This window comes from Actinia tenebrosa, unplaced genomic scaffold (assembly GCF_029948245.1).
Source record: "Actinia tenebrosa isolate PJP-AT-01 unplaced genomic scaffold, QUT_ActTen_1.0 PGA_scaffold17__23_contigs__length_9995812, whole genome shotgun sequence".
Taxonomy (NCBI): domain Eukaryota; kingdom Metazoa; phylum Cnidaria; class Anthozoa; order Actiniaria; family Actiniidae; genus Actinia; species Actinia tenebrosa.
This window is the reverse complement of record NW_028292577.1, coordinates 9,329,357-9,356,723: the sequence shown is the minus strand read 5'-3', so window position 1 is coordinate 9,356,723 and position 27,367 is coordinate 9,329,357. Positions and strand designations below refer to the sequence as shown.

The 27,367-nt window shown below is 38.4% G+C and overlaps 4 protein-coding genes across 5 annotated transcripts; 1 reads left to right on the top strand and 3 right to left on the bottom strand.

Moving 5' to 3' along the window:
• Positions 1-887: 887 nt before the first annotated feature.
• Positions 888-9,393, top strand: LOC116304909 (uncharacterized). 2 transcript variants are annotated; one of them, XM_089031944.1, is made up of 4 exons: positions 888-1,826; positions 2,179-2,318; positions 2,981-5,450; positions 6,384-9,393. In XM_089031944.1, exons 1-4 carry the CDS (start codon positions 1,361-1,363, stop codon positions 8,699-8,701), a joined length of 5,394 nt encoding a protein of 1,797 aa, XP_088888070.1. In that variant the 5' UTR covers positions 888-1,360; the 3' UTR covers positions 8,702-9,393. The 2 variants fall into 2 exon arrangements, with proteins under 2 accessions (XP_088888070.1, XP_088888069.1); XM_089031943.1 differs by having other exon boundaries at positions 6,381-9,393.
• Positions 9,387-15,662, bottom strand: LOC148910447 (indoleamine 2,3-dioxygenase 2-like). Its single transcript, XM_031714702.2, has 8 exons — positions 15,338-15,662; positions 14,698-14,749; positions 13,519-13,585; positions 12,182-12,263; positions 11,706-11,804; positions 10,767-10,863; positions 10,380-10,456; positions 9,387-9,771 (listed from the first exon to the last, which is right to left on the bottom strand). Exons 1-8 carry the CDS (start codon positions 15,480-15,482, stop codon positions 9,713-9,715), a joined length of 678 nt encoding a protein of 225 aa, XP_031570562.2. The 5' UTR covers positions 15,483-15,662; the 3' UTR covers positions 9,387-9,712.
• Positions 15,630-23,985, bottom strand: LOC116304907 (indoleamine 2,3-dioxygenase 2). Its single transcript, XM_089031700.1, has 8 exons — positions 22,993-23,985; positions 21,840-22,013; positions 21,098-21,193; positions 19,807-19,926; positions 19,681-19,732; positions 19,415-19,481; positions 16,900-17,002; positions 15,630-15,695 (listed from the first exon to the last, which is right to left on the bottom strand). The coding sequence occupies exons 2-8, from the start codon at positions 21,903-21,905 to the stop codon at positions 15,630-15,632; spliced, it is 570 nt and encodes a 189-aa protein (XP_088887826.1). The 5' UTR covers positions 21,906-22,013; positions 22,993-23,985.
• Positions 23,986-24,121: 136 nt separating this feature from the next.
• Positions 24,122-27,165, bottom strand: LOC116304908 (large ribosomal subunit protein eL18). The gene is made up of 6 exons (XM_031714703.2): positions 27,005-27,165; positions 26,821-26,928; positions 25,841-25,939; positions 25,172-25,295; positions 24,562-24,631; positions 24,122-24,240 (listed from the first exon to the last, which is right to left on the bottom strand). The coding sequence occupies exons 2-6, from the start codon at positions 26,860-26,862 to the stop codon at positions 24,165-24,167; spliced, it is 411 nt and encodes a 136-aa protein (XP_031570563.2). The 5' UTR covers positions 26,863-26,928; positions 27,005-27,165; the 3' UTR covers positions 24,122-24,164.
• Positions 27,166-27,367: the final 202 nt, after the last annotated feature.

Genomic DNA, 27,367 nt, shown 5'->3' with positions numbered 1-27,367 from the left:
GCAGATTGAAAATCCCTGTCACCTAAAGTTTTTTTACATTCCCCACTAGCTGGATTTAGCAGAGTGCCCTTATGATTCCGGAGGTTATACCTAGAAACCTTACTTACTGAAACCAAATCAGACAAATAATGTGGTGCTAGCCCACGTAAACATTTAAATGTTAACAGTAGTATTTCAAAATGAATGCGATATCTAATAGGTAACCAGTATAAACCAAAAAGAACTGGTGTGATGTGGCAAAAACGAGGAAGCCCTACAATAACCCTGGCAGCAGAATTTTGCACTCTTTGTAACTTATTGACATGAATATCAGGAAGCCCATACAATAAACTATTACAGTAATCAAGTTTACTCACTATCCCATAATACTTGTGCATTGAACAAAATAAACTTTAAGGTGGCTGCAAGCAGTTTTTATTTGAATTCAGTTTAGTAAATGATAATTTCTACCTCACCTTCAAGATTGATCATATTTTAAAACCAGATGGACCGGGATAAAAGATTACAGTGATGTAGGTTTCACTTTAACCAGCGTTACCATAGTAATGATAAACACGGGTACCTGCTAAATTAAAAGTAGACTTGGTGTTCGCATTTGGTCCCTTATTTCCTTAGTCTCCCCCACAGCCGCTTTCAGTGTCGTCACGCAACGCTTTCGACTATCATTTCCTCTGCGTGCATTTGAATGTCTCACATGAGCTACACTTCAGTTTTTTCCCCTTCTATATTTCGTTTTCCTTTCATTGGATGTTTAAAAAAAACATCCTTGTGTCCAAGTTTCTTAATTAAATAATTAGAAAATATACTTTGATTTTCTCCTCAAGTTTGCGGATAAGTGTGTTTTTTTTTCTTTTTCAAAACGCATCCTACATGGAAACTGAGGAGTCGACAATTAGTGCTAAGTTATCATTGAATAACACGACATATTGGGTCTGCTGGCCATAGCTAGCAAGGGGTCAATCATCAATCATCAACGGTCTGGGGGCAAACTAACATCTCCCTGATTAACCTGTGAATTCAGGGTTACCGGCCGTCGGGGCCGAAATCTCCGGCATAGCTGTAAATGCTTTACGCTGCCATACTGCTCCTTAGCACTACGCCTAAGTTTGGATAATAATCAAAAAAGCTGGAGTCAGTACTTAGCACATAAAATTTTAAACAGCTTAACCATATGTTGAACTACGACCTCCCATATACAATATCATAGAAAATCACTTTATAATATTAAGCAAGTGTCGAAAAATAACGAAAAGAGAAGAGGAGAGAAAGGAGAATATTTACCAGTCCCATCCCCCTCCCCGCTTGGGATTATTAGACTTCAAAACTCCAAGGGGACTGAGCCCTAGCTTTCCAAAACAAAATGGCGGACAACGAAGCACATTTGCTGGAGAAAGAACAAAGTTTAGACTTTCTTTCTGCAAGCTTTGATCCTCTTAAAGCTCTATACACAAAAGATCTAAAACCTCCTATACCTAGTATACAGGTTTTTAACAACCTTGGTGAATATGCACGTATTATTAAGGAGGGAAAACCCAAAGCTGTGGCGCCAAAAGATCCAAGAAAAACAGCAAGCTTACGTCGTGCATCGAGTAAGAGGACAAGGAACTTGAAGCCAGAATACAAACCACCTGATATTAGTACAAGATTAAAAGCAATAGCAACCACTACGGTAGCTCAAGGAGATTCGTTATCTAGTGAGAAGCGAGTTAGTATTTCTGGCCAAGATGAAGATGGTTTGTCAAAAGAGCAGGGGAAAAATGCCTTGGGTTTTGGGAGAGGACAAAGCAGAAAGAAAAAATATATGAATGTGCTGGAGAAGATGGACGGTAAGTGAAGCCACAATATGATAAACAGTAATTCTTTGAAAAAATAACTCAAACTTACCCAAAAAGTTTTAAATACTGAACCTGTAGATAATAACAGGAATTAACTCTAAAAATGAAATGGGTACATGTGTGCATGGACCTTTATCACACGGCAGCCATGTTTATCCTCGTGAGAATAAAAACCTTTGTTTCAAACTCTTGTATGCGAGGCTACGCATGGTAGAATCTATTGTTCCAACCAACATGGCTGCCGTGTGAAAAAGGCCCATTGGCAGGAAAATGGTACATTGACCTCTGATGCCTGAGACCCTGCTACGCCCCTGTGTTTATCAACTAATTGTTATTTTTTCAGCATGTGCCACTGGGCCCCTAAGCATACTTTACAAATGTCTGTACGAGAGATACAAGGTGCAAGTATGGATACGAAAGTACAAAGGATTAAGGAGTGTCTTAACTGGATATGTTATTGCCTTTGACAAGCATATGAACTTGGTGAGTATAATCTACTGGGAGGGGAGGGGAGGGAAGGGAAGGGAAGGGAAGGGAAGGGAAGGGAAGGGAAGGGAAGAGCAATTGATAAGGGGTACCAGGGCTTAAAATAATGGCTGGTCAAGTCGGTGGTTATCATTATCAGCTCATTTCTGGCTCGACGTTACTGGTCAAGATGACCCGCAAGGCAAAGATTTGACAGGACAAGTTCCAATTTTGGCTGACATTGACCAATGACTGGCTTTTTTTTTTTTTTTTTGAAAGCCCTTATACTGTAAGTCATCATCTTGGAAAGTAGGGTGGGTACAATCTTTTGCATGGACAAAATAGGCAAAGAGGTCTTTTAGAAGATCTTGAGAGATTTGTCAGAAACAGACTACACAATGAAAATATGGGAACCTTGGGGTAAGGGGGGAGGGATTGGAGGGAGAAGTTGTTTCCATACCAGGGTAGTCGTCCAGGAAGAAAAGACTCAAATAGGGTGGAAGGAAGGAGGGGAAAGGATGAGAGGAAAAACATGATTGGATGGGCTACACATTAAATATGATAGCCTAGCTATGCTGGAATCAGACCAACCAACCAAGACCTCAGCTTTTTGATTATCTTGGTAGTTTTCACACAGAAAAATATTCCTGTAATAAGACAAGTCTATTTAAATCTTGTAGGCTTTGATGGATGTTGATGAAGTTTACACAACTGAAGATTTCCACAGGAATGAATGCTGTTCAAAGGAGGGAGGGAAAACAAAGAAGAAAAAGAAGAAAAAGAAAAGAAAACAGAAAAGTCACTTAAATCAGATAAAAGAAAACCTTATGGACACAGATAAAAAAGAAAATATTTCTGTAGGATATATTCCACCATGTGATAAAATTACTGAAAAATCTGTTCTTGAATTGAAAGAAAATTTTATACCCCCTTCAATTGAGAGTACTACAGCACAGGATGTTGGAACAGATTTGACACAGGTTGTTGACCTAAACAGACCATTTAAATCTTTAAAATCAGATAGCCGAAAAACAGTATTTAAGAGCAGCGGCGAAGAAGGTACACAATTTACGATAATGAAAGATGAAGAAACAAGTTCCTCATTGGTAACAACTAAGGAAAGTGAAAAGACAGAAATGCTTTCTGCAGACCAGCTTGCTGTCCTGAGCAGGCAGTGGGCTGATCAACAAAGACAGGAGAGTAAAAACGCTCTTGATTCTCAACAACAAATCAATGACCTAACAGAGTCATCAATGGATATAGGTTCTGAGCAAACTGGCTATTTATTTTCCCATGATTTAAAAGTGAGAGTACCTGCACAAGAAGACATGGAGTCACAAGATATGGAATTCACTGTAGTTGGGATTTTTCAACCAGCTTCTGTGATAGAAAGCAATAATGATAGAAGTGCGATGTTACCCGATAATCTTGAAATTAATGTCCCTCTTTTGTTCTCAGACAGTATTGTTAGAAAGGAAGGAGTGAAAGACCACACAGCACAACTGGACAAACCTGTTACACCTGATACAGGACTTGTTTTGCCTTGTGTAGATAAAGATGGAGAATTGAAAGCCCATTCTTTGCAATCAGACAATCCTGTATTACCTGATTCAGAGCCTGCTTTGCATAGTGGTGATTCAAATGACCTAGTTATGCAACTGGACAAACCTGAAGAACCTTTTTCAAAACCTGTTTTGCATGGTACAGATATATGTGGTGATTCAAATGACCAAGTTATGCAGCTGGACAAACCTGAAGAACCTGTTTCAAAACCTGTTTTGCATGGTACAGATATATGTGGTGATTCAAATGACCAAGTTATGCAACTGGACAGACCTGAAGAACCTGTTTCAAAACCTGTTTTGCATGGTACAGATATATGTGGTGATTCAAATGACCAAGTTATGCAACTGGGCAGACCTGAAGAACCTGTTTCCAAACCTGTTTTGCATGGTACAGATATATGTGGTGATTCAAATGACCAAGTTATGCAACTGGGCAAGGCTGAAGAACCTATTACAGAACCTGTTTTGCATAGTATAGACATTCAACTCGATAAACCTGAAGAACTTGTTTCAAAACCCGTTTTGCATAGTACATATGTAGGTGATGATTCAAATGACCAAGTTATGCAACTGGAAAAACCTGAAGAACCTGTTTCAAAACCAGTTATGCATATCAACAATAGAAATGAACAGGCAAATGGCAAAGTTATACAACCAGATAAACTTGTCACACCTACTGCAGAATCGTTTTTGAACATTATCGATCTAGATGGGAATACAGCTCAAAATGATGAATCCCTTGCTTCAGAAACTGGCATCACTAATGGAAAGTCTCTTGTTTGCGAGGGAAGATCCGAAGAAAGAGACTTGTCACGTGTTTGTGATTTTAGTGATCATGATATCACTACAGGTAACCCCAACGATGAATCAGTTACTGCGGTAAGTTGTGACACTGGTGAAGACTCTATTATCTGCGAGAGAAATCCTAAGGAAGGAGATTTATCACGGGAACTCGTCACATTGAACCCAGAAAGACTCAACCCTCAAAAAGAGGTGGGAAATTATTGCGGACGTTTGGGAGAATTGGACGCACGCGTTGAATCTGAAGAAGAAGAAAAGACTACGCGTTTACAAGTAAGTACTGCACAAAACGAAGATGAAAGCAGTTCGTTGGAAGGCGAAGACGTAAAGAAAACCAAAGAAATATGCCTAACTATCGAGGAAAATGAGAACAATTGCAATAACAATAAAATTGAATATCAGGGAGTGAGTGAAAATATTGGAAATGTGAACCAGGAAGAACAATGTTGTGACTTGGAAAAAGAAAAGGTTGAAGAGAGTAGTACAGGAGAACCAAGACAGAAAGAGAAGACTGACACTCGTCAGGATAGTAGATGTCAGCTGGATGGGAAGAATAAGGGTATCGAAGGAACAGAGAAGAGGGTTGGATTACGAGCAGGACTTGAAGAAAGTAGTACAGGAGAACCAAGACAGAAAGAGAAGACTGACACTCGTCAGGATAGTAGATGTCAGCTGGATGGGAAGAATAAGGGTATCGAAGGAACAGAGAAGAATACACAACAAAGTGAAGCGAGGGAGAGAGAGGGAGTAGCTGAAGGTGAATATGAAAAGAAAAAAGCAGATGGTGAGTTGATGAGCATTTAGTTCAAGAAAATATTTGTTATACACCTATTTCAGAAAACGTTGTCATCGCCAAAGGCGGTAGCTGATAGGTCATTCCGACATGGAAAGGGATTCGTTGAATGCAAACAACATTGAATCAGTCTCAACACTAAGGTCCATGTTCTTGACGAGAATAAAAAGCAGAAACACAAGTCGTTCCAGCTATTCTTAGATCTTAGAATGACCTATCTCCTATTGCTTCTCGCCAATCGCCTATTGCCTATTACCTTTGGCCATGACAACGTTTTTTGAAATAGGTGTATGGGTGCTTTATACTGATCAACAATTTTAGTTTTTGGACATGACAGCAAAGCGTGACAAGCCAGAGATCGTGGAAGTTTTAGTTTCATTAAAAAGTTAGGATACAAAAAAAGAGAATCACTCTTTGAAAGAAAAGGAGGAGGTTTTTTCTCGCTTCAGGAGCCAGATCTTGGATGGAGGAGAAACTTGCAATAAGAAGCATCCTGACAAGAGTTTCTATAGGAGCTACTGTATTAAATGAAAAGAAAGTCAATGATCTTATATTGCTTGATGCTGAAGTGACTTAACACGCACGTTAGCCACGCCCTGCTATAGCGCTGCAAACTTCAAACCCTCAAATTTTAGTCCTCTCACGCATAAATAATTAAAATAAGGTATCGCGATCTTCCTATAAGTTTGACTGATCGAGAGAGCAACCCATGTTATCGGCTTAAAAATTACCTTGCGATAAAAGAATCGCGATACAAAAGTTTGCTATATTGAGGGGCCAATGCGGGTTTATATTGAAGGGGGTTGGGTAAAAGAAGCCTTCGTCACCTAATGAGGAATATATTTTTTAGGGGCCGGGTTACACCACATGGTATTTTTCACCCATTAACAATGGTCCTAATTACTAACACTTTAATCTTAGAAGACAAAGCCATTGAAAGTGAGAAGGAAGAAGGAGAAATAACATCCAGTGATGACGAAGAACCCGCTCAGAACGCAAGGCCTCAAGTGGACCAACACAGGCATGGTGAAACCAACGACGATCAGCCGAAGAAGTTATCCGTGTGGGATCGACTGGGTATTAAAGGTCGGGCTAGGAAGGAGGAGACAGCAAGAAGAGGTGGTGGAAAAAGCTACGAAAAGAAAAGGGGAGATGAAAAGAAGCAGGAGCTGCAAAGCAATAAAAATGACGAGAAGAAAAGCAAAGATCAAAGGCGAAGTACGTCGGGAGCGGATAATAAACGGAAAGAGGAAGGCGGAAGGAACAAAGAAAAGAAAGAGAAAAGAGATGTGAAAAGAGAAGAGCGTAACGAGAAGAAAAGCAAAGATGACGAGAAGAAAAGCAAAGATGACGAGAAGAAAACCAAAGATGACGAGAAGAAAACCAAAGATCAAAGGCGAAGTACGTCTGGAGCGGATAATAAACGGAAAGAGGAAGGTGGTTGGAAGACAGAAGGAAAAGAGAAGAGAGATATGAAAAAAGAAGAGCACGGAGGATCAGTTGGCAGCGAAAAAGAGAAGAGAAAGGACGAGGTTGCTGGGATGAAAAGGAGAGAACGACGAGGTACTGGTTCTGGGGAGCGTAATTCTGTTAGCAGTGATTTACAATCAAGGATGGACAAAGAAAGGACAGACGAAAGGAAGAAAAGAGAACAAAGGGTTGATATTCGTGTGGTGAAGGATGAAGCAGAGGTGCCTTCTCGTGGTGCTAACGGTAATGATAAGCAATCAAGGAAAGAGAAGAAAGGAAAGATGGATGGGAAGACAAGTGAAAGGAGGTCGAGTGGTTGTGAAGAAAAGGAAGGTAGGCGGCCATCGCGGGTTGCGGCAAGGAATGAGGCAACGGCACAACGCTTGAAGAAGGACAAAGAGAAACGTAGTGGAGAAAGCGAAAAACGACCAAGTTCATCAAGCACTGAAATGAAAAAGAATGAAGCGAAACAGATGGGAGGCTCGAGTGATGGCGAAAAATATGCAAGGAGAAACAAAGAGAAGAATACTGATGAGGTTAAGGGACGTAGTGCGATAAAAACTGAGGCAAAGAAAGAAGAAAGGACTGTCCAACCACAGGGTGACCGTGACAGTGAAAGGAGGTCTAAAAATAGCACACATCATGAAGTTCAAGCAAGGAGAGAGAGTGGCGATAGAAAAGAAAAGAAAGCAGCAACATCGACAAGAAAATCAGAACCACAGGGTGACCAACTTAAACAAAGACGATCTTCTGATGCTAAACAATTGGTCTTGAAAGAAGTGTCATCCAATCATAATAAGGCAAAAGAAATATCTAAAGGAGAGAAAATCATTGAGATTTCAAAACCAGAAAAGGGAGTTTGTTTAACTGAACAGAAAAAACACAGGCAGCCCAAGGAAGTGTCTGAACGAAGCGAGCACAAGCCTGTAAAGTCAAAACAACAGGGAGCCCAACCAAGAGAACACTGTAAAAAAGATCAATTGTCCGATAAAAGGAGGCACAAAGATACCAAAGTGGATGAGACACAGGAAACCCAGTCTAAAAAGTCCTCCGGTGAAGTGGTTCAAGGATTACGAAAAGAGGAGTCAAGAAGAGGAGCGGAAGTGATGAAACAGATTGCAATGAACAGACTGGAAACCAGTGAATGGGAGACTATCAAAAAAGGACTAAGCACTGGGGAAAGGTTGGCCGAGAATATGAAATCCAATGAAAATACGAAAGCAAAAGAGATGGACATCAAACAAGTCAAGGTTGGTCTGTTACCAACTCCCGTTCTCGAGATGAAGACAAGAACAACCAGGAAAATGACAGGACATGAAAAGCATAGAAGAAACATCCATGGCACACGTAACATCTCAAATGAGTCGATTAAAATGAAGAAAAATGAAAAGAATGTTCAGAAATCCTTAGGAAATAGTAAAAAGAGAAAACTTTCAATGGAAAATAGGACCGTAGGAGAAGTGAAGCGACAAAAAAGGACAGAAATAATTGAGAAAAGCAGTTCTAAATCCTTGAACGTGCTTGAACAATTCAAAGATACAAGAAAGAAAGTTAAGAGCGACTCTGAAGTGGGAGTAAAAACTACAAGTGGCTCGACCGAAAATGACAGTAGGTTGTCAAAGAAAGATATGGGAGGGGAGGGTAGAAAGGAAATTTGCACTGTCCGCCGAATCGAGGTTGGTATGGGGAAATACTTGGAATTCAAACGAAGACATGTGAATCAGTTATTTGTACGTGGTGATAATGTCGTTATGATAGCTTATGCCACTTGATGGCTTCATCGTGAAAGACTGGGCGTGGCATCCCAGAATGCATAGACCTTTTCCTAGTTTCCGCAAAATGGTGCATTATGGTCTAGCTTCAGTACAAACATGTTTCGTTGTCACTCCATATATGGTGTTATTTGTACTGAAGCTAGACCACAATGCATCACGAAAAGACCTATTGTGATGACGTCATGACCACAATGCATCATGAAAAGATCTATTGTGATGACGTCATGGAAACAACCACGTAGACTATAAGCTATTTTATTAACAACTTACTAGAGTGCAAACAATATATCCGTGAAACACTAATTACTAAATTGTTCAAAAAGGTGCTAGTAAGGACTTTAAGATTTGCAAAATCTGCAACGGCGATGTCTACCGGAAATGTAAAAAACTTCACTTTTGGGGTTTCGCGTATTCAAAGTCTGTATTCCCTGTGGATGAGTTGACTTTACTGACAATGTATTGAATGAAATCTCCAATGAACAGAACCCCAGAGAGAAATTATTTACACTTCCGGTTGACGTCGCCGTCGTAGATTTTGCAAATCTTAAAGTCCTTAGTTAAACAAAAGAAAACAATAGAATTAGCATAAAGTAGCGTAAGTTAGTATTAATATTTGACGGATATATTGTTTGAACTCTAGTGAAGAGAGAAGGTATTTATCAATAAAAATTGTGACATCCTATGTATTACTTGTTGGTATTTATTTATTATGTTTTAATTCTTGTTTATTTGCCTTTTTTATGTGCAAAGTTATAACACTCCCATTACAGTTTTGCATTAGGATATGGAGTCGAAGCAATATAAAATTATTGTGAATGACTCTTTCATTTTATTTTACAATTCTTGCTATATTTTATATTAAATTCTTAAGAAATTCAGTATAAATTATACATGAAATATATGACATTATTTTTAAATTTTAAAAACCCTTCTTTCCTTATTTTAACCCATCTTTTCGTTTGATTTAGCAACATATTTGAGTCTTCATTGTTGTGTTGTGTTTAGAAGTCATTTGATCCTTTGTTCTTCAGTCTCATTGCGGATTTTTTTCAAAAATGGTAAAAGATCTTGAAAACATCAAAATACAATTGTATTATTATCACAACCTCGTACTCAGACCCTTCAAGCTCTCAGTCATTGGGCTGACACTATTGTAGCATCATCATCAGTGATTAAGATGGTCGTCAATAGACTTATTATCAATCATCATCATCATCAGTCATCATCAGTCATCGTCATCAGTCATCATCATCAGTCATCATCATCAGTCATCGTCATCAGTCATCATCATCAGTCATCATTATCAGTCATCATCATCAGTCATCGTCATCAGTCATCGTCATCGTCATCAGTCATCGTCATCAGTCATCGTCATCAGTCATCATCATCAGTCATCGTCATCAGTCATCGTCATCAGCCATCATCAGCATCAGTCATCATCAGTCATCATCAGTCATCATCAGCCATCATCATCAGTCATCATCATCAGTCATCATTTATGATCATAATTATCAGTCATTGTCATAATCATGAGTGATCATCATCACATATCACCATCATCATCATTAGTGATAATCATATCAGATATCACCATCATCATCATTAGTGATAATCATCATCATCATAAATACCACAAGAAATACTGGCAGAAAACGAATAAGAAAAGAAATCTCACCTGAGCCTCCGGTACCAGTATTAGATAATTTTATGTTCACATTCTTTGGGTTCTTGTTTGCTTGAATTATTATGTACCTGGAGAGAAATGATTACAAGTCTACCAACCGTGCTATAATACCACCATGCTACCCATACCACCTATACCAACCATGTTACCCATACCACCCATACTACCCATACCAACCATGATACCCATACCACCTACATACCACCATGTTACCCATATCACCCATGCTACCCATACCAACCATGCTACCCATACCAACCATGTTACCCATACCACCCATGCTACCCATACCAACCATGATACCCATACCGCCTATACCAACCATGTTACCCATGCTAACCCACATACCGACCATGACACTCGCACCATCCAACTTACTTTGTAACAACATTCAAGTGAAGGCTGCGATATTTTTTCATTGCATCAATGCAGCTGTTATACTTCTCGGTCAACAGACTATTCTTCTTTTTCAAAACTGCAACATCAAAGAAAGAGAAAATAGATATTACAATCTCAAATCTCAAAATAGATTGGCTCTATCATCATCATCATCATCAGTATCAGCATCATTAATATAAGGGTAGCTTAAAGGTATCATGGGAGTGACTAGCCCCCCACCCCTCAAAAAAGACTTTGCTTTTGACAAGGGTATCACTTAGTTGTTAGCCAGTGGCTAACAAACCCGTGGCCCTCGTTTCATGATTGAAATGGAACTTAAACGTCGAATTTTGGAGGGAGGAAAACCAGTGAGAGAACCTTGAGAAAAAACCTAAAAGCACAGGAGAGAACCAACTAGAAACTGTACTCGCATATGATACCGAGCCCAGTGGGACTCAAACCAGGGTCACATTGATGAAGGTGAGCATTCACCACGATGCAACCCGTGCTTCCCTGAAGATTCTATCTACAGTTAATCCCTTCCTTAATTGGGTTGCCTTGTTCTTTTACCTAATAAGGCTCTGTTTTCTGTTCTATCCCTTGATAAAGTCAGTTCAAGACTGTTCAAAAACTTGTCAGTGTCATGGAGCCTTTTTTGGACTCACTGTGTATGGCAGTGACATACAAACCCCACTACGCCTGACATTTATGTACAAACCTCTATTGAAGTATAACCAAGTGCTTATGAATCATTCCTAAGTTATTGAAGCAGTTCAATAAACTCGCAGATCATGTTTTAACGGGTCTAAAACCACTTGGCTTAACATATTGCTTTTAGACTCAATAAAACACTACTGCTACTTTATTAAACAGTCTATAAAGTCTCACTATATATTTATTAATTTCATTCCATCTAGGCTTCCTGTGTTAATAACATACCAAAGTCTTTGAGTGAAGGTCCGCTCTCAATTGCCTCAATGAATGCTCTGTGTTTAGGCGGCATGTACATTCTCATTTTTGTGAGGAAATGTTCATCTCCTGAAGAAAATTTGATTTCTGTAAGTGAAGTGCTAATTTACTGGCTATGACACAATAAGAAACAGGAAATCCTTAGTGCAGTTTTCATATGACTGTGAAAAGCTCAGTGCCGTAAGCGTGACGTGCCATGACACCGTGGATACTTTATAGAATTTTAATAGGCTGATTTTTTCACGCGCAATATGATTGGTCTAAAAGTGCTGTGATCTTGGCGTGACCGTGTCCGCGCCGTGTTTATGCCGTGTCCCGGGTATTTGATTGGATGGAGAGTAAATTGTCATGCAATGTCATTGGTCTGGCGTATCTCTTGCTGTGTCACGACCGTGTTCAGTGCCGTGAACTTTTCACAGTCATACGAAAACTGCACTATAACTAACCTGTGTTAGTTTGGTGTGGAATCTCAAGAAATCCATCAATTGCTTGGAACACTGAAGATTGAGCAGCACTTCCTCCAAAATACTAAAAACAAGTTGAGCTGATATTTAGTTTAATCAGCCAAGTGGAAGATCCAGGAATGTTTTGACTATAACAAAGGTTTTACCAGGAAAATGTGAGGAAAAAAAGGGTGGCTTACTATGAATAATACTAAGAACCTCACCACCCCTGGATCCACCCCTGCAGCAACTCTATGTACTTGGGCTTCCTGTGGTTTATGGTAAAATAAAGGGAGGCACGTCTTTTTCTGCTTGTTGCATCTGACGTGATGAATTGACTTTTTTACTTTTGATGCAATGCTACCTTTTTAAGCCAATGTGCCATGCTCTTGACTTGCTGTTTTTTATCTACTATAGACCTTATTGGTAGTGTGACAATGTTTTCCCGACCTTTTTTCCCAATATTGGATGTGACAAACCTCTAAGAGAATGAACAGCTATTTTGAAACTCGTTGAGATATCATCTATACAAATGTATTTTTTGAAGAATATAAAAACATAAGAAAATGAATCCTTTGGAGGTTTGTCATGCTGAACTGGGAAAACATTGTCACACCACAAATAAGGTGTATTGACACTAACTTGTGAGTAAAGGGTACCAGTTTTTTAATGTCATCATTAAATATTTGGGGGGGGAGGGGGTCAAGGGGAAGGAAGATTTATGGGGATAGACCCCTTGCATGTGACGTCAAAGCAGCTCGATCTGGAGGACAAAACAAAAGATTAATTTCCAATCTCATGAGAATTGGAACCTATTGTTTTTTCCTCCAGATTGAGCTACATCCTACAACTATGCAGGGGGGGATTGGTTAAAGTTTGATAGGTGTTAAGAGGGGGATCTCTAAGTAGCTGCCACTCTCCTAAATGATAAATGACTTTTATCATATGACCCATACGGCCCTGCTCGCGCGCTCTAATAAAACCATTGGAAAAAGTCACGTGATGGGGGCCGGACGGGTTGACGTAAGCGGGCCGGAAAAACCCGTCCGGCCCTGCTCGAATCCGCGCGCTTTCTTTTTCTTATTTATTTTTATTTTCGTGAGAGTCATATGATAAAATGCTTATTGACTGAGTTAGGTCAGGCCGTACGGGAAAATATTTGGCTCTCGGTCATTTGTACGGACCTCGCTGCGCTCGGTCCGTACGACATGACCTCGAGCCAAATATTTTCCCGTACGGCCCTCCCACTCAGTCAATAAGTACATAGTCCCTCACCCCCAGGCTGCCAGGAGGTCTGAAAGGTGAAAATAGTACACTACAAATATTGAACACTAACTAACCTTCATCGGTTTGGTGGAAACTCCTTCATACACCAACCCATCTTCTAGAACAGAACCTTCATTCCATCTAAGTATCAAAAAATATCAAAAAATTAATTGGTCCCCTTCATAGTAACCTGTGTCATCTTGAAAGGTAACCATGTACGACTCATAGCCTCAATTCTCGGTATGCAACTCTTACATAAGAAAGGTAAAGATGCATCCCAAGCTAAAAGAGGGATGTTACCTTATCTCCCCCTAAATCTGTCCATGGGGAAAGTAGTGGTGGAAGAGCTTGCTCTCATGCCAATGCCTCTTCAATGAGAAGGGTGCCACTGCCTCCTACTCCACCCCCCCCCCCCTAAAAAAAACCCCCACCATGGATGCAAGTTACAAGAAACTACAAGGTTGGGAGGGGGTGAGGGGGGTCACATGCAACACACAACTCCTTTGAAAATTGCTCTGCCCAGGATTTATATTATGTGAAAGTATTCCATTATTCATCTTTAAAGTGACAGATCCAGACCATTTCGAGGGCATTGATTGCAAAGGCATAACATAGGGTCCTTTTTAGGTCTTTACGTTACCCTTCATTCTCATTATTTTTCAACTCCAAAGGGGGGTGTCACTACAGGAAGCTCAATCTCATATAACAGGACGATTTATAAGGCAATGTATGGGAAATTACTTTTTAGCTTATAACTCTGTGAAAAATAAAGAAAACAAAATCTAAACCTTCATGTGGTGTTCCTTGTGTTTTTATTAATGTCTGGTAGCGATTTCAGGATGATTTGGTGGATTTTAGCTGAGTTCTCCCCTCACTACTAAGAACGGTCGCCGAGCTGTACAAAGTTTGACTGCCGTGGGTCAAAACGGTCAAACTGTTAATTTTGGACATCTCGCTGGATTTATTCCTTGAGGGGATCATTTTAATGTGATATTTTTGGATTAACATGAAGGGCAACTATCTGGCTTTCGTGTTGTGGAGTATCGAAGCAAGGGGATGCGTTTTCGTCTGCGAATCGATGGATTTTCAAGAGCGACTCGGTCCGTTGGCCTAACGGAGGTCTCCTTCCTTTCCTTCTTCTTAGTAGTAAGGGGAGAACTCAGCTTCCTGTGGTGTCACTAGTCAGCCAATTCACCTCCCTGGATCAGCCCTTGCTATATTTTCACAACATACACCATGCAGATAATACTAACCCATTCATAAAAGGCCTTAATAAATCGTAAAATTCTTCTGCATCAGTTACATCTGAAAAAGTATCGTTATCAGTTATCAATACTTATCAATAGTCATTATCAATCAAGTACAATAAATTAGTTTATCACCCCATCTCATCTACTGTCTGTTTGTCTGCCTGTCTGATTGCCTGTCTGATTGCCTGTCTGTCTGCCTGTCTGACTCAGTTGCTTCTTGTACCTGGAACGCTGACAAACTGTAAGTGCCATTTTACTGTGGCTGACTGTCTGTCTGTCTCTCTGTCTGCCTGTCTGTCTCAGTTGCTTCTTGTACCTGGAACGCTGACAAACTGTAAGTACCATTTTACTGTGGCTGACTGTCTGTCTGTCTGTCTGCTTGCCTGTCTGTCTGTTTGTCTGTCTGTCTGTTTGTCTGTCTGTCTGTTTGTCTGTCTGTCTGTCTGTTTCAATTGTTTCTTGTACCTGGACCTGGAAGTTGAAAAACTGTCAGTACCCTTTTACTGTGACTGACTGACTGTCTGTCTGTCTGTCTGCTTGCTTGTCTTTCTGTCTGTCAGTCTATCTGGTGGTCTGTCTCTCTTTCTGTCTGTCTGGTTATCTGTCTGTTTAACTGACTGTCTGTTTGAGTGGTTATGCTCACCATGGATTTTAATGAAGGCACTTATCATGTTGTGGATAATATTTTGCAGGGTAATCAATGAATTGATAAGAGTATCAATATCAGCATTGAGAATAGCCTGAAAAGAATCAGACACATGAAGCCATGAAACTATATCAATCTGCATTCAATTCCCTATTAACATTATACACACACACAGCCTACCTCACGATCAGGGGCACATACTGTAAAGTGGATCAAAATCATTAATTTTCCTCTTTTCTTATTTTGTTGAGAAGCCCATAAATAAATACTAGACATTCAATATAAAATTTTATTTAAATCTTACATTCATCCCTTTGATAAAATAATGCATACCTGCTGCCCCTGTCACCAGACACTAAAAAGTAAATCAATTTAAAAAAATTAGTGATCAATAAAAAATAATATTTTTTTAACAAAGGGTAGCACTTACAGCGCTTTTCATAAATTATTATTCTGTAGCTGTGGCTGTGACATTCCATAAACTGGTTAATTCTTACACATCCTTGGCTCATGATCATTTGATTCAACTTTGATGGGCACTTTGCATAATCACAATTAGAGTTTTCATGTGCAGTGAAGCACAGGGGTTGTATTTCTGCAAAGTGCCCCTCAAAGTTGAATCAAACGAGCCAAATCGAAATGATTTTTATGGGTCATAAGACACCATTGAATTGGAATTTAGAAGTTAATATTTGCAGAAGAAAAGGGTCGGTGTCCACTGGTAGAATGAAGCTTGGGATTGGACAAAATAAAAAAAACAAAGAAAGCATGGATTATGGTGAACAATGTGTATTGTTCTACATGTGAACTGCGTTCTTTGTTTTATCTCACAATTCATTGTTTGTTCATCCACTCCCAGGCTTCGTTCTGCCCGTTGTGGATTACCCGAAGAAAAACAAGACAATCTAGGGAAAATCCTTGAAGCACAGAAGAGAACCAACACACAGTCTGGAAATCAAACCCAGGTAGCATGGGTGAAAGGCAAGCACTGGGGGCACTGAAATATTATACTTAATTCTATGTGATCAGGGTTCATGCTGAGGTAACCAAAATTCAAGGACTAGCTAGCTATTCAAGGAGTATACAAGGACCCAAAAATAAATTTTCAAGGAGTATGTTCAGCTAACTATGCCAAGGTTTTACACCGTGGTTTTCAAGGAATTTCGCTAAAATCATAAAATTCAAGAGCTTTTCAAGTGTCCTTGAAAACGGGAATTAAATTCAAGGAGTTTTCAAGGAGTTTAAGGAGTAGCACGAACCCTGTGTAATGACCACTGTTTTGTTTGATTGCAGACGCATGCGTCTTAAAACTATGAGGCTCCCCAAAAAAATCTTGTGGGGGGGCGAGTGCCTCCCGGTTCCGCCGCCCCTGTCTTACTCATTATTATTAATACCTTTGAAGAAACAAAAGTAATTTGTAATTTCTTCTAGCTTTTTTTTCTTTATTTATCATATTATTTGTTTATTTTTCTCATTCTTCTCTCATGCTTCCCCATCTTCCTCCCATATCCTACCTACTACATTCGTTCACTCTCTCCTTCTTTCCTTATTCTACTTACAACTGCGCCTCCTTTACCAAACTCAAGTTCAACCAGAACAGCATTCAGGAAGAAGCCTTCTTCTGACTTGGTGCCAGTGAATGTAGTAATAAGTTCCAAGTCACTACAGGAATGAATTATAAATAAATAACAAATAAGTTCCAGCCTTTCAATAAGTTCATAAAATTATACTAGTTTGAATTTTTTTCTTTTCTTTTTTTTTTTTTTTTTTTGGATTGAAGTTTTTTTTTCTGGTCCAGTAACCTAAAATCATACATTCTGATTGGCTGTATTTGTATTAATATCTATATTTATTGTTAAATAAACCCATATTGAACAATAATATAATATACAGAACCAATTATATAGATTTTTTACAAACATATAAACTAGCATTACTATAAGTTGTTATTAAAACTATTTACAAAGAAATTACAGAATAACATGCAATGAGATACTTTATAAAATAAATTAAATAGTACGCACGCTGTGATTGGTTGATAGCCATGTTTGCATGAGGATATGTAAACACAGTTGTGACGTCACAACTTTTGTGTCTTCGCGGTACAAGTTCAAAAATTAAAAATTTACAGTTTCTTTCGAGGGAAAAAACGCCCCCAAAAATGTATTTTGAAGACGAAGTTCCAAATTTTGACTTGTGTCAGGGCCACAGGCATAACCCTATGGTCTCATGCAGGTCTTTCTGATCGTAATATCATGACAATCTCTCGTTGGTCACCGCAAAGAGAATTCCCTCAGGAGCTACAACACACGTCCTCCGTCAGAACTGCTGCGGTTGTTCAGCGACGTGCTTTCTCATGATTTAAATGCACCGCTCGATAAAGAATACAAGTATTTCAAGGAAACAGTCAGCAGCTTCAAACTTTTTCCAGCGATAGCTCTTCAGCTCCACAAAATATCTTCTCGAGGCAAGACGAAACAATCAACTTCGCTGCCATGTTTTCTGGCTGTCAAATTGAGCAAAACCACGTTTCTTTCAACCGAGAATTCCATTCACAGTGACACTTGTTATCCACTTTTGATCATTTTCGTAAAGATAATCAATTCTGAAATCTTTTATTAAGATTTCTATTCAATCTTTGGACATTTCTTTGTATTTGTTTTAAAGTTTTAGAATGATAAATGTTTAAAATAGCTAGCGATTTTTTCTTGCTTCACATTTGCCTCCTTGGCGTTTATTACACAAAATTTGATTGGCTAACGATCGAAGTTCGTGATGTATGGAGAATTTGTATTTTGATATGAGAATCAAATTCAAATAAAGATTTATTTTCTTGCAAGTGGTAATGTTTTCCCTTAGTATTTATTTTATAAAAGCAATAGAAAACTTTTTTCTCTGTGTTTACATAGCCTGATAGCAACACTCGGGGGGTTGGGAGAATTCTCGACAGTTATGCAAACTGTATAACTGTCTCGAATTCTCCCAACCTCCCCTCGTGTTGCTATCAGGCTATGTAAACACGGAAAAAGTTTTCTATTGCTTAAGGTGGCTGCCTACTTTTGAACGTTCGAATTGAGCCCACGATGAGCGCGCGCTCAAAAACCGCTGAAAAATCTACAAGATTTTATTGAAGAACCATACGCGTTTTGAGCTTCAACAGGGCAAAACCCTCAAATTTTGCACGGGACTCTATATTTTTTGATAGCTCATTCGAAAAAACTCCTAAAAATCTAAGTTATATCAACATTTTAGGAAAAGTTTAAATCAGGAACGCGTGAAAAAATAGATTTTTGTTCGACTTTATGAGATTTTTTAAGAGCACCGAAACTACAAAACATGACAAATCAATGTATCTCTCTGTCTTTTTGTCGAAAATATCCATATATTATTGTAGAATGATTGACTAGCCTTCATTCATGCAATCATATAGTCTGCAAATAACTATTATCTTATTCATCTTAATTTTTTTCTAATCACTTCCGGTGGCGCAATTTCTACTCCAAAAGCTCGTGCGTAGGCTTCCATTAAATGCTGATTATCTCGAAAACGAGCTCGGGACACCCTATTTTTCTTTCCAGATTTGGAATCAGCATTAAATTTCAATTCGGAAAATCGAAGTTTTAAAAAAAGCTTAAATCAATTTCCAAAAGTAGGCAGTCACCTTAAGTATACACGATATAAGACATTATTTATGAGAAATCAATAATCAGAAAAGTAAATAGGTTTTTTCAAAAAAATTTTTACAAGAAACTGGTGTTGTTCATAGGCTGTGTGCATGAGCAGGGGATATTCCCTATCTCAGCCAGTGTTCGAGTATCCTGATAAATAAGGTATACATCATCCAAGCGCTCACATAGGAAAATAGCTTGTTAAACAACAAAACCAATATATACCTGTTTATTTTTCCCTAAATGGGGGGAAATAAATAAGTTATTTACCACCCTGTAGTAGGTCTGGATAGAAATAAACTGTGCCCTCAGCCTAACTTCCTTGGTCACTATTTGAGATGTTGGGTACAGTTTTTTCCCTATATATCCAGACCAACTTCAGGACGGTAAACAACAATTTACTAACCTGTCAGCACTTGCTCGTCTCCAGTTGCACAAGGCAAACACATAGTGGTTTATGATTGGTGGCAAACCTTTGAAAAGAGAAAAAACCTTACATCATTAATTACTTTACTAATAAGTCTAGTAACAAGTTATGGACTTGTTTATGGAGTTGCCAGTGCTTTTTGTCATTTAAAGTCCATATTTTGTCATTTACTTGAACCTCCTGGAGATATAATGCCTATAGCAACCATTTTGTACCCAAAGCATTCTTCATCATTATAAACTTACCTAAGTGTCTTGATACACCAAACAAAGGAACAGCAATGCACTTGGGTAGAATCTGTAAAAAAAATGCAACATTGATCTAGTTAAAAGCTTGAAATTTACTTAATCTGTAGCTTGCTTTTGCCTGACCTTTACAGCTCCTTGTTCCCCGAAGCACCAGACGTAAGAGTGAGCCATTGCCGTCAAAACAACATCCGCTCTTTGCCACTCCCTTTGAGATGAAAGTATGGCATAGTCTAGTAGTGGCAGCTGTAGAGGCAAAGAAAGAAATACTTTGAGAAATACTATTCAGTTGGAAGCACAAGTGGGGTTAATTTTGGTAATGCATCCCACCTCTCACCAATGCAACATAAATCAAATTTTTTTCCAGCAGGTCTTGGTGACGTAATCTGAGTAATTAAGGTTGTTTGTCATTTCTTTTCTAGCTCTGCTTCAAGGGTTTTACTCTAGATTCTCCAGTTTTCTTCCAAATTGATTAGGAATTGAGGGTGAGATTGGAAGCAAGCCTTAGTGCTTTATCTGTTATCCCTTATTAAAAATAAAACAAAATCTTTTATAAGTTATTTGAAAATGCATTAGCATGAAATCAATATCTATATTAATAAACCAAGTTCAATGTCATTGTTTCCCATACACTTTCTATTCTCTTCAGGGCATAAAATGTCTGAGTAATGGCATGACCTGACTATTGATATCACACACAACAAGCTATTATTAGAGGATTTGAATATTCAGCAGCTGTGTAGAGGCAAAGAAAGAACTATATTTCTTCAATCTGACCTAGGCCTAGGGCAAACCTCGAACTTTCCATGCACCGAACTCATTAAAAACAATGGATATCAGGTGATAACGAGGCAGCATTCTTTGATGTAAATCAGGGAAGCATGGGTGGCGTAGCGGTGTGAGCGCTCGCCTCTCATCAATGCGACCCTGAGTTCGAGTCCCGCCGGGTTCGGTGTTGTATATGAGTAGAGTTGTTTGTTGGTTCTCTCCTGTGCTTCGAGGGTTTTCCGGGTTCTCCGGTTTCCCTCCCTCCGCAAAAATCAACTCCTAAATTCCAATTCGATCATGGAATGAGGGCCACAGGTTTGTTAGCCACTGGCTATTAAGTGCTACCCTCGTGAAAAAAGGACGATTTTTTAAAATTATTAATAAGTTCAGTGCATGGAAAGTTCGACGTTTGCCCTAGGCTTTACTACAAACATGCAAATTCTGTGTCTCTGAGTTGTACACTGAAATTTGTTTTTTGCTGCTGACAGTCAAAAATATGAAAGGTACCGTCAGTGTGCAGATCGCAGACACAGAGTTGCATGTTTATGAAAATCACAGTAATAATAACAGGTCAGTGAGAAATTAAGGTTGTTTGTTGTTTCACTCCTAGCTGTGCTTCTAGGAGGAGTTTATATTGGAAAACACTAACCTTTTCAATAGCAGAACGTGTGGTTCTATTTTTCCATAGGGTTGGAAGCTCATCACAGAGTCTTTCCCAAGGATCAAAATACTCTGGAAGCCTTACCTAAATGAAATCATTAATTTAACATTAAAATGTTTGAGGGGAAAAAAAAACACAATTGAGAGAATGGTACAGTAGTTTGCACAGTGGGATCACATTTTTTCTTGCAAGATCTGCAGGAACCATATCTCCTTGACACACAAATTAGCTGCATCCATTTTTGAAGCCAACTTATATTATGATCAATGGGGTTATTTAGTGCAATTTGATCAGCAACTGCTTTTGAATTTTTTCTTGGTTTAACTACATTCCCACTACCCAGATACATGTACACCCCTCCCCTCCTAAATGGTTTTCTTGAACAGGCAAGCAAAATAAAGATTTGACTGAACTGTTTTTTGAACTATTTTGCTTTAAAGACATGAAAATCTGATCCAAAAAAATTTAACCATTAATTTCTTTCATCATTTAAGCTGTGTACATGCATACTCAAGGAGAGCATTTTGAGCCTCCTTAATAAATATGAATAGTTCCAACTCAGACGATATCACACTGATCACTGTTGCAACAGTTTTTTTCTGTTTGATTTATTTTCCACAGTCAGAGTTATAGATGTTCTAGCTAATTTGTTGAGCTTGTGAGACATAGAAATGGTAACTAAGGGGAGTCAGAACTATGAATTACTAGTAAAACATGAATTACAACTTACAAGAGGGTTGTCGGGTACGAATCCCAGAGTAGGTGATACGTCAAAATCCTCAAGTTTCAAAGCCATGTCAACCAGCTACTGTTCTATGTTCAGATGCTTTGACTATAATGACTTCAAACTACCTGGTTCTTGTTTTGATCAGTTAAACTTACACATTGCAATCTCTTGGGCGGACTAGTCAAAAATAGCACAATAGGGCTATTAGTGGGTATAACAGCACTACATGAATACAATTCATATTTAAATATATATATATATATATACACACACTTGATTGCACAAAGGTTGTAGCTTATACATTTTTTACATAATATATCTAACGAGGTGCAAGATATCAAATGAGGTGAAGAATGTAAAACATGCCTAAATATGATTGTTTAACCACAAAAGTTTGTGGAAAATATTTTTACATCCTTTTATATATTGCATGCAATACATATGTTTCTGATACAAAAGAAGAAAAGCGAGACCAAAGAATTTTACTTTTTAAGTTTTGCATCTCATTTGATATCTTGCATCTCATTAGGTGTTTGCATTATTGTATACACAACATGCATGACCTTTCTTCAATCAAGTGTGTATACCTAATTCAAAAAACGTTGTCATTGCCAAAGGCGATAGGTCATTCCGACATGAAAATGGTTTCGTTGAATACAAAGAACATCGAATCAGTCTCAGCACGAAGGTCCATACTCTTGACGAGAATAAGAAGAAAAAACACAAGCCATTGGATCTTGAAATGACATATATTCTATCGCTTTTCGCCTATAATCGCCTTTGGCGATGACAACGTTTTTTTGAATTAGGTGTATGTATATACACATATAAAGAGGTGTTCACATTTAGAGTGATTTTACTTGGCCAGTGAAGCAAAGTCGTATAATTAGCGAATAGCAGTCAAAGTAAAACAAAAGAAAACAAAGAAATTGGTGTCTTCTACTAAGCTTAATATGTATCACGTTGCCACACGGGCCGAAGTAAAACCACTATATAATTGCCTGAAAATATATTTACTTTAAACTTACAGCCCGGTTAGGATAATACTTGTTAACAAACCAGCTTTAAAATTGCTTTTGTGAGACCTTCATTAATAAATATCCAAAAGCAAAAATAGAGTTAAAGTATTTCAAGAAACGCTTGCTGACACACATACAGCATGGTAGCATAGTCGGTCATATAAATCCTCCTCTTTCCCGCGTTCAGTCCAAACAGATCGCTTCCAAATCACAAGTATCCCAAATGGAAAACTGGTTCAGCACAGACATCTAGTAGTCGTAGAGAGTATTTTTTTAAGCAATGGAGAAATTCGGAGCGTTTTAATTCAAAGAAAGATGGCACACTTCCCCTAGTCACGGAAACTGGTCATGCAATATGTTTAACTTGGGTTTCCTGTGCGTTAACACAACACAGGAAACCCAATACCCAAAGAAACATTCACGTCTATGTCAGTTCTTACCAAGTTTTTATGCTACCTACCAGGCCGTAGCTACTTGCAAACACCGAACAGTCATCAAAGGCAAGATAGTCTATGCACAACTGTAGTCAAATTCATGTTTTTGATCTCTCTCTACTGATTGGCTATCACTAATATACTCTTATACATATTTATAGTGACTTTCCTTTCTCCCGTGAATGCATGCATAGCAGTGGACACATTCCATTGTTTTCTCGTTTTACATACTTTGACTATCACTCAAGAATGATTTTACTTGGCTCTAGCCTCCTAAGGAGACGTTCTTATTGTCTGTCACACAACGTAGATGTAGGAAGCTAATTTGGCCCTAGTCGTCCAAGACTCCCTTTCGGTCCTCCAGAGTGGACTGAAGGGAAGTCCGGAACTGGACTAACTTGCCCGTGAAACAAAGTTGCATAATTAGTGACCGACATGTGCAAGTAAAACAAAAGAAAATAATGGAGTTTATGCTTACCACTAAGTATTACATTCACTATTCTTTCACAGGCAAAGGAAAATCACTCAAGCAATAGTGCCAATTCAAAAGCAGCATTAATTCGTAAGGGTGCACTTATGCTCATAATTATTAGTAAAGGGGTGTTTATCACCAAATTTCGTAATGGCAGCCAAATAGAACACTAATAATTGATGGAGTGATTGCTCTTTAGAAAGCCAACAACTCTTTCCCCTGACACCCTCCAACCACTAAAAATAAAATAAAAAACATTCCAAACGAAAGTACAGGAATTTAGAGTTTTACAGACACTCCTCCCATATTTTGTGATAAGTGGTCAAACAAGAAGTCTGAACAAAAATGACAACTATCAACTACAGCAGAAGATATTTTATTGTCTTTGGTGGTCATTTTTATTTTACACCTTGTAGCCACAGCTCTTGCGTCGGCCACGAGCTCGCTCAAACTTTCGTCCCTTGGATCTTACAAAAGGCCTGTTGATATTAGAAAGAAGTCTGTTCAGTAAATAATATATACAAAATAAACAGCTAGAGTGCAAACAATTAATCCGTGAAACACTATTTACTAAATAGTACAAAATAGTGCTAATTAAACAATAGAAAACAATGGAATTTGCATGAAATTGTGCTATTTAGTATTACTTGAGTTTCACGGTTATATTGTTTGCACTCAAATTGTAGATCAAAAGCATGCTGGCTTCACAACAAGACATTGGAATTCACAGAAAAATAAGAATCGCAGTAATAATTACCAAACATACAGAATGTAAATTAACATAAATTTCATTCACTTACTTGGAGCTGCTATGAGGTACACCAGGAGCAAGTCCAAAATGCCTTTCTGCTTCTCGTGCCTTTCTGGGTCCTGGCAAGATTAATAATGGGCATTAGCTTTTATAACAAGCTCAGATATTTTACCAAAACATAAAAATTACTTTTACAGCTATCTGTCTACATCAGAGTTCACAGTGTCATCAAGTGCCTTATGGCTTAAGAAGACCGTCGTGACAAGTATCATCCTATGCAGACATGACACTCAAAGCAATGATTTCCTAATATTTTTTTCTGTATCACCAACTTTATATAATACCATAAACAGGGTTGAAAAACGCAGGTCATGGACACAATTATGGCTCACCTGCTTCCTATTAAAATTGCCTAAGGTTTGGGGGAAAATCAGCCATAAAAGTGCAAAAATTTAAGCTCATTTCTTAAAAGTTTAATCAATTCCTACACGTAAGCTTTGTTTTTATTGTATGAAGAACTTTTCTAAACTTTTTCGAATGTTTTCTCCTGAAAATATTGACCAATTTTGGTGTTAGATGCTAAGTTTTCAAGCAGCCATGTTTGTTTTCTTGGACAATTTTGTGCATCGCCATGTTTTTCAGCCCCATAAATACCATACCTTGTAAGAGGACTGTATTCTGGCCAAGAGGTGCACGGAGAGCCAGCTGGTCAAAAGTAATGATCTCTCCACCAGCCTTAAGAATTCTAGCACGAGCACCCTCGGTCACTCGCAAGGCACAAATCTGTACAAGAAAAAAACGGATAATAATTATTATAAGTAATAATAATAAACGGGATTTAACAGTGGCATTTCTACAGAGTTTCTCTTCATTCAATAAATTCCAATTGGAATTTAAAAATTAATTTTTGCAGGATAAGTAAAACTGGCAAACTCAGAAAAAAAGCCTCAAAGCACAGAGAACAACTCTACTTATATACGACACCAAGCCAGTCAGGACTCAAACAAAGGTCGCAATGGTGAGTGGAGAGATTTATCATATATGCAGCTCATATCATTAGGGCCAACTTATCCCCACAACATAATTTTCAACCCCAAGAATCATAAAATATACAGTGTAGGGAATACAGGACTTAAAATAACAGCTGGATATCAGACAATGGCTGCCCAGAATTGGAACTTGTCCAGTTGAATCTTTGCCTTGTCAGTCATTTTCGCCAGTAACATTAAGCCAGATATGGCCAAGTTAAAACTAATTTGGGCAGTCATCTTGACCGGCGACTGGCCAGCCATTATCTTAAGCCCTGGAATATGTTGCAGTTGACAAACCTTCAAAGCAGGAACTTCAAAGATCCTGGCATCATCAGTGATAGTTCCAACAACAACAATAGTTTTGCCTTCATATCCTGGGGCTTTCATCTTGCGAACCTAGAGACATCAAAGTAAAATACTTAACAACTGAACAATAAGCCCTATAATAACAAGAAAAATTGTTTCAGACACTGGCTCTTTATCCACTAGAATAATTCTAATTGGAATTTTATAGAACTGTTTTGTTGTCATTGTTTTCAGAGGGAGGAAAACAGGAGATACCAGGAAAAACCCTGGAAGTACCAGAGAGGATCAACAAGCAAATCACATGCAATAACAAGTGGGAAAATAGATCCTTGGTCACATTAGTAAGAGGTGGACACTTCCCTGATTTATCACCCATGCTATCCAGTATGTCAAAACAAGCAACCACTGCATAGAGCAGATTTCGTATGAATGTAAAAAGCAGCAAGAACATTGGCAAGGCATATGCCAGACCAATCACATTGCATGAGAATTTACTCTCCATCCTATCAAACTCCCAAAACATGGCATGAACACAGTGTGGAAATGGTCATTGTGCAAGAAAAAAAACAGCCAATCAAAATTCTAGAAAACACCACAGTCGCAGAAAGGCATACATACAAAACTGAGCTTTTCACAGTCATACAAAATCTGCTCTATCTGTGTTATGACGTATATTAAAATAAAATAAAATTAAGACTGCGAAGAACTTGTAGTAAGAATGTGCTATGCATTAACCATGAAAGTGTTATATCTGAGCTGACTGGAAGAACCTATCCTCTTGTGCTGTGATTAGGTAGCTGGATATTGTCCCAATACAGCGTTTATACTATAAGCATTTTCACAGTCATATAAAATCTTATAAAATCTGGTCTATGAGATGCATCATGTTTAAAACTATATCTTTCCAAAATGCCTGGAATTGAACGATACATAAAATATAATTCCCAGGTAAACTAACTGAGTTTACTTACGATACGAGACAAGGCCAGTGGGGGACGATTTTTTCGGCTCATACAAAGCCTCTTCAGTACAACTTTATTAAATGGTGCATTGGTACGCCTGGCCAGAAAACGGTAGAGCTGTGGTCAAGAATGACAGTGTTTAGTCGCAACGAATTTTAAACGCTGAAAATATAATCTAATCGTATAAACTAACCTTCACTAGCAACCTGATGTACAGGTTCTGTGTTACTGGCGCCCGACGGCAAGTCTTTTTTTGGTGCTTATGCTTTATATCTATCCCCTACAAAAAAAGACAGGAAGTTAGAACTGTAATTAAACTTTCATTTACTTGAATTTGGATACCAAATGGATTGACGATGGGTAGAGATTTGATTAGATAGTAAGACATTTTTCTCTAAGACTGTTCTTACCATTATGGAGGCCGAAGAGGGAGAACGTCCGCAATGCCCCCTGGGAAATACAACCGGACCGAGATCAAACTGAGAGGGGAGGGGTAGGTAGATTCTTGACCTTTCTTAGCAAATAGCTATATTTATTCAGTGTCTTTTTTTGTTTG

Excerpts from the sequence above, each read along its gene's own strand:
- LOC116304909 (XM_089031943.1), top strand. The coding sequence starts at position 1,361 with ATGGCGGACAACGAAGCACATTTGCTGGAGAAAGAACAAAGTTTAGAC. Across the intron at positions 1,827-2,178 it reads TGTGCTGGAGAAGATGGACG|CATGTGCCACTGGGCCCCTA; the intron begins GTAAGTGAAGCC and ends TTATTTTTTCAG. Across the intron at positions 2,319-2,980 it reads TTGACAAGCATATGAACTTG|GCTTTGATGGATGTTGATGA; the intron begins GTGAGTATAATC and ends TAAATCTTGTAG.
- LOC148910447 (XM_031714702.2), bottom strand. The coding sequence starts at position 15,482 with ATGCAGATTGATATAGTTTCATGGCTTCATGTGTCTGATTCTTTTCAG. Across the intron at positions 14,750-15,337 it reads TGCCTTCATTAAAATCCATG|ATGTAACTGATGCAGAAGAA; the intron begins GTGAGCATAACC and ends ATACTTTTTCAG. Across the intron at positions 13,586-14,697 it reads TTAAGGCCTTTTATGAATGG|ATGGAATGAAGGTTCTGTTC; the intron begins GTTAGTATTATC and ends TTTGATACTTAG.
- LOC116304907 (XM_089031700.1), bottom strand. The coding sequence starts at position 21,905 with ATGGCTTTGAAACTTGAGGATTTTGACGTATCACCTACTCTGGGATTC. Across the intron at positions 21,194-21,839 it reads TCGTACCCGACAACCCTCTT|GTAAGGCTTCCAGAGTATTT; the intron begins GTAAGTTGTAAT and ends GATTTCATTTAG. Across the intron at positions 17,003-19,414 it reads AGACGAGCAAGTGCTGACAG|TGACTTGGAACTTATTACTA; the intron begins GTTAGTAAATTG and ends TCATTCCTGTAG.
- LOC116304908 (XM_031714703.2), bottom strand. The coding sequence starts at position 26,862 with ATGAGCCGAAAAAATCGTCCCCCACTGGCCTTGTCTCGTATC. Across the intron at positions 25,296-25,840 it reads TTGAAGTTCCTGCTTTGAAG|ATTTGTGCCTTGCGAGTGAC; the intron begins GTTTGTCAACTG and ends TTTCTTGTACAG. Across the intron at positions 24,241-24,561 it reads GTACCTCATAGCAGCTCCAA|GCCTTTTGTAAGATCCAAGG; the intron begins GTAAGTGAATGA and ends TAATATCAACAG.